The sequence below is a fragment of the Microcaecilia unicolor genome, chromosome 14, assembly GCF_901765095.1.
Source record: "Microcaecilia unicolor chromosome 14, aMicUni1.1, whole genome shotgun sequence".
Lineage (NCBI taxonomy): Eukaryota > Metazoa > Chordata > Amphibia > Gymnophiona > Siphonopidae > Microcaecilia > Microcaecilia unicolor.
In genome coordinates, this window is record NC_044044.1 from 7,735,031 (window position 1) to 7,741,145 (window position 6,115).

A 6,115-nucleotide genomic window follows, 5' to 3' on the forward strand; every position below is an offset into this window, starting at 1 on the left:
ATAGACAAAAGGAGTGCTAATGCTGCACTTTCCCCTCACTAATCCCATTTCTTAAAGTGGACATAAAATATGTTTTTTAAAATTATATTTTTCTGGCCTTACGCAAATATTTGAATCAGTAGGCAGTGATTGAAAAAAATTAATGTGGAAGCCTTTAATACCTTCCATTTAGGATGCACTAAAGGCTCTTAAATTAAGGGGCTGTTTTATAAAGGTGCACCAAAAAGTGGCCTACGGTACTCTGTCTGCTCATATTGAACCATTTGTCCACTGCGTCTGGAAAAAATGTATTTTGGGGGGACGGGGGGCAGGAAATGGATGTGTGGCAAAACTTAAACCAGCACATGTCTATTTACAGCCTGAGCCCTTAATGACTCCCATTGGCTTAGTGGTAAGAGCTCATGTGTTATCCATGCATGTGCCAACTGCCGATTATTTTCTACCACGTGTTTTGTGTATGCACCAAACTTGGAATTACCATCAGGCGTACATGCTAGCCAGGCAGTAATGCCGATTTGACACGTGCTGGACGTGAGTAGGACCATATGTACCTTTGTAAAAGGGTCCCTTAGTGTCTGATAATCAATTAGAATATGCTAATATGAAAGCACAACCTGGTTAATGCCACTATGTTCATTCTCCACCCATGACAGCCCTCTCTAAAAAACATATTTCTAACTATACATTATCTTTCTAGCTCAACCAATACCTAAAAGAGGTTCACTTTAAAGACCCAGATGGACGTGAAATCTTCTTTGATGACAAAAGACATGTTGCAACTCACTATGACATCATGCAGGTCTTTCAGTTCCCTAATATGACAACCGCCTGGATCCATGTTGGAAGTTTCAAGTCCTCAGCTCCCAAGGACAAGCAACTCTTTGTGAACCTTACCGCCATCAGATGGAAAACTCCCTTTAACCAGGTCTGACACCATCCTGTTTGTAGTAGGGTTTATTATGTGGGAACAGAGCAGCTTAGAAAAGGCAGAGGAAGAAAAGGATTTGAAAAAGTTTGCAATCACAAGTTTTTATAATTATAGAATAAATCTTCCTGCTCTTTGTTGAAAACATTCCCAATCTGTCTTTAAATTACGTCTCATGTAATTGTTGTGTGATACCTCTGAAATTTACCGGGGGATATTTAGCATTTTGTCATTAGTACATCAGAAGTATTGGAAGCAGATACAGCAGACAAGCTCTCTTATAGAGAGAGGCAACTGCTGATTGGGGAATATGACTATTTCTCTCTTTCTTCCTTTCCTTAGGTGCCCCGCTCTGTGTGCTCTGAGAGCTGTGTTCCTGGATACAGGAAAGTCATTGATCCTGAGAAGCCGGTCTGCTGCTTTGACTGTGTCGCCTGCTCTGAAGGGATGTATTCTAATACCACAGGTAGACAAATCACATCACGGTGTTTTATAAATATAAAATACCTAATGTTAATGTGATCCAGATACACATCTATAGGTACTGGAAACTTAGAAAATACAATGATATAGCAAGATGATAAATATTTCTATGCATCCTACATCATATTTAATATTCAGATTTATGCAATAAAGGTAATTTTTGGCTATGGCCTCTTAACTTCTGAAACAATGTAGCATTCTATGTAGCAACACATATTGGACTAGATTCAGTGAATGGCACCAATTCAGGTGCCAAACATTGAGCACTGAAAGCTATTCTCTAGCACACTATTCCCTCAGCACACTACCGACCTCGATAACTTTAACTTCATCAATGAAATGAACCCAACCTTTTGCGAATACACAGCAGACCATACATGGACAAAATTTGCTCTCCTCTCCATTGAATCAGTCACACAGGTGACTTATAGGTTCTCCAATACCCACTGTAAACTGGACAACTGCCCCAGCATCTTACTCACCCCTTTATTACTACTACTTATCATTTCTATATTGCTATAAGGCATACGCAACGCTGTACACCATACACAAAAAGACAGTCCCTGCTCAAAGAGCTTGCAATCTAGATAAGACCCATTTACCAAAAGACACCAAGAAAAAACAAATTATCTCACCAACTACCGCCCAGTTGCATCCCATTAGTAGTCAAACTGATGGAAAGCCTAGTTAGCAAACAGCTCACTGAATATCTGGACAAGCTCTCGTTATTACATGAGTCACTATCAGGATTCCACCCCCTTCACAGCACCGAAACTGTACTAGTCACTCTTCTGGCCAAATTCAAGTAGGAAATAGCCACAAGTAAAAAGATGCTCCTCCTCCAATTTGACGTGTCAAGCGCTTTTGATATGGTAAACCACAAAATACTACTAAAACTACTAGATTACTTCGGGATTGGTGGACATATACTTAACCGGATCAAAGGTTTCCTGACCACCAGAACATATCAAGTAAAATCAAATTCAAACATATCGCATCCATGGAAAGTTGACTGCGGAGTACCTCAAGGCTCGCCACTATCACCAATACTCTTCAATATAATGATGATCCCACTGGCCAAAGCCTTAATCAACATAGGCCTCAACCCGTTCATTTATGCAGACGACATTACAATCTATATTCCCTTCTGTTAATATGTGTTACAGCTAGAGACCCCTCCACTGGAATAGTGGTGGGCAGAGCCCTATAGCCTAGGCTGCTAAGAAGCACTGATCAGGCCTGAAAATCTGATGATGGCTTTGCAGCTGAGTGCCTGCGGAAGCAGGACCGGTTGGCAAGCCTTACCAGAATCTGGTGTGACATCCACATACAGTCTAAGGGCCCAGGTAAAGGAATAAATGGCTGGAATAGTAAGGAGTTAGGTCAATAAAATGGAGTCCTTTTCATGAAACTGTGGATACTTGTCTCTGCATCTTAGAAAAGTTGTTTACAACTCAGGAAGTGACAGTTATTGAGAAATAGGATCTGTGGTCAGTAACTAAGATTTGCATGCTAAAATATACAGTAATAATGAGCAAAACGGCTATATAAGAGCTGCCAAATTGGGAAGAGTTTGGAATCTTTCCCCAACTCTACCCAGAGGGCAGAACTACGGTCGGTCCACCTGTGACTTTGACTGATGAGCGTGCCAGATTGATTGAACTTGCATTGGGTAAGAATTAAAATCATTATTACCACTTATCTCTCTAGTCTGTACCTATTTCTTGGCTACATACTTATTTCTCTGAATACACCTACACAGACAAAATTATTCTCTATAATATCCATATAAGCGAGGAAACTCCTACCCATTTACCCATAATGTGGGAGCGTAGATACACAAAGATGCACTTAGGTGCTAGGAGTCAGAAAGCCGAGATCTCATTTAACAGACGTAGAATGAGCCACCCTCTCTTCACCTCCGTGGGCACGGGTCCAACGGAGATCTAGAGAGGGGTACCTAAAAACACTTCAAACATGATTTGGCAGAAATTACCAATGAAATCAAGCTCGGCTTGAGCACCATGGTCTCATGGGCAAATTCTTTCCAACTGAAATTGAACTCTAAAAAAACACACAGCCTTGTCGTATCATCTCAATACAATAAGATCACCCCTACAACCATAAAAATCCCAGACCATACCCTTCCTATCTCAGACAGCTTAAAAATACTCGGCGTTATATTCGACCGCAAGCTTACTCTTGAAAGCCAACCAAGAAAATGTTCCATTCAATGTGGAAACTTAAACGCCTAAAACCCTTCTTCCCGAGAGAAACATTTTGTAAATTTATACAATCAATGGTATTAAGCCATGCAGATTACTGTAACGGAATCTATGCGGGATGCAAAGATCAACTCACAATGAAACTCCAGACAGGCCAGAATACAGCAGCCAGGCTGATATTCAGTAAGACCCGATTCGAAAGTGCCAGACCCCTCTGAGAAAAACTGCACTAGCTCCCTATTAAGGAATGCATTACCCTCAAAATTTGTACCCTGATCCACAAAATTATCTACAGCGCAGTCCCAGGATACATGATTGACCTCATAGACCTGCAAAATAGGAACAGTTCCGGATTATCTCAAAAATTATTTAAACCTCCATTATCCATGCTGCAAAGGTCTCAAATACAAAACAACCTATGCATCCAGCTTCTCCTATTTTGGTAGAAAATTATGGAACACACTACCAAAAGGAGTGAAAACAATCTACGACCATCTAATCTTCAGGAACTCACTAAAAACCTACCTATTTAAAAAGGCATACACTATTGACCCAACATAGGTGCCAACGCCCTGCAACGCAGCAAATCCAGCGATCGTATTGGACACTATTTAACCTTCCCTCTCTCTGAACCCCTTATGCCTGAAAGAAATGGACCCTTTATTTGCCCACAATATCACCTTGTATTTGTTTCTCTAGTACTATGTAAGCCACATTGAGCCTGCAAATAGGTAGGAAATGTGGGATATAAATAAATAAATATTCTCTATTCTGAATTGGGTGCCATTTATAGAATTGCACTTAGCACAAGGATCCATGTCAAAAATTTTAGATGTGGCTAATTAAGACCAGTAATCAATTGTTGGCACTCAATTATTGGCACTAATTGGCTCATTGCCCTATTAAATTGTGTGCACAAATTGGGCAAATATCCATATTTCTGTAAACACAGTTATGAGCTTCATTTATAGAATAGGGGTGATTGTGTGCACAGACCTAGCTGGGGGAAAAAACAGCCACATGCTATAGTGGAAGCATATGCAAACTATTTAAAAAAAATGACCCAGCTAATTTTATGCCTTTCATTCTTACCTTTGTGTATCTGTGCACAGGGATGGCCCAAGTCAGTCTGTCACCTGAGGTGAGAGATGAGGTGGTGCCCTTGGCCCGCCTAGTACCCTGCCACCCCACAAGTCCTATATCTCCCCTCACACTCTCTCCCAACTCTCTCACTGATTTGTTGGTAATGAAATATTTACAAATTAATCCTTAAGAAATGTATGTTTCATAGATGCAGAGAACTGCTTGAAGTGCCCTGAAGATCGGTGGCCCAGTGAGAAGAAGGATGAGTGTTTACCAAGAGACATTGATTTCTTGTCCTATGATGATCCTTTGGGTGAAACTTTGTCTTCAGTTTCTATTCTCTTATTCATTATCACTGTCCTAGTGTTGGGAATCTTAATTAAATATCAAGACACACCAGTAGTGAAAGCCAATAACCGGAACCTCAGCTACATCCTCCTCATCTCCCTCATGTTCTCTTTCCTCTGTGCCTTGGTATTCATTGGACAGCCTGAGACACTGACCTGTCTTTTCAGGCAATCTGCTTTTGGGATAATATTTACAATTGCTGTTTCGACTGTATTAGCAAAAACTGTTACCGTAGTTATTGCCTTTAGTGCCAACAAGCCCGGCAGCAATTTAAGAAAATGGGTTCGGACAAGAGTGTCCAGCTATCTAGTTCTTCTCTGCACCTTTGGTGAAATTGTGATATGCACTGTATGGCTGCTCATCTCTCCTCCGTTCCCTGAATTTGACACACAGTCTGTTACTGGAAAGATGGTTTTACAGTGCAATGAGGGGTCCACTACAGCATTTTATAGTGTGATTGGGTACATGTTCTTTTTGGCATTTCTTAGTTTCATTGTGGCTTTCCTAGTAAGGAAGGTTCCAGATAGTTTTAATGAGGCTAAGTTTATCACTTTCAGCATGCTGGTGTTCTGCAGTGTTTGGGTGTCCTTCATCCCATCGTACCTGAGCACCAAAGGCAAATACATGGTGGCTGTGGAGATATTTGCAATTTTGGCTTCTAGTGCTGGACTACTGGGTTGTATATTCATCCCCAAGTGTTACATTATTCTGCTCAGACCTGACCTGAATACAAGGGGACATATAATAGGGAAAAAAATGTCATAAAAAACACCATAAGAAGGAGGATTTATTTAGCATGATCTTGTGTCCCTGCCCCATGAGGAAAGTTGAAAATTGATCAACATTGTTAAAAATGATTGTATTTTGAAATCTGAATACATCTAATATAATAAAACGCACCCTCAACGTTCTGAGGACAACGTTCTGTGAAGCCGTGAAGCCCTGAAGCCATGAAGCCCTGAAGCCATGAAGCCATCTGACGTCACTCCCAGGCTGAAGGGTTCGTGGATTCGTGGTGTGAAGCCTCCAAGCCAGCCAGCCGTCTCTGCCC

General features: G+C 41.0%; 1 protein-coding gene across 1 annotated transcript; it reads left to right on the forward strand.

Moving 5' to 3' along the window:
- The first annotated feature begins 685 nt into the window (after positions 1-685).
- On the forward strand, positions 686-5,829 carry LOC115458249 (vomeronasal type-2 receptor 26-like). The gene is made up of 3 exons (XM_030188112.1): positions 686-925; positions 1,268-1,391; positions 4,925-5,829. The coding sequence occupies exons 1-3, from the start codon at positions 794-796 to the stop codon at positions 5,827-5,829; spliced, it is 1,161 nt and encodes a 386-aa protein (XP_030043972.1). The 5' UTR covers positions 686-793.
- Positions 5,830-6,115: the final 286 nt, after the last annotated feature.

What these genes read in the sequence shown, in the direction of transcription:
- LOC115458249 (XM_030188112.1), top strand. Translation starts at nt 794, where the DNA reads ATGCAGGTCTTTCAGTTCCCTAATATGACAACCGCCTGGATCCATGTT. An exon ending in GGAAAACTCCCTTTAACCAG is followed by an intron (nt 926 to 1,267) that starts GTCTGACACCAT and finishes TCCTTTCCTTAG; the next exon opens with GTGCCCCGCTCTGTGTGCTC. An exon ending in GATGTATTCTAATACCACAG is followed by an intron (nt 1,392 to 4,924) that starts GTAGACAAATCA and finishes TATGTTTCATAG; the next exon opens with ATGCAGAGAACTGCTTGAAG.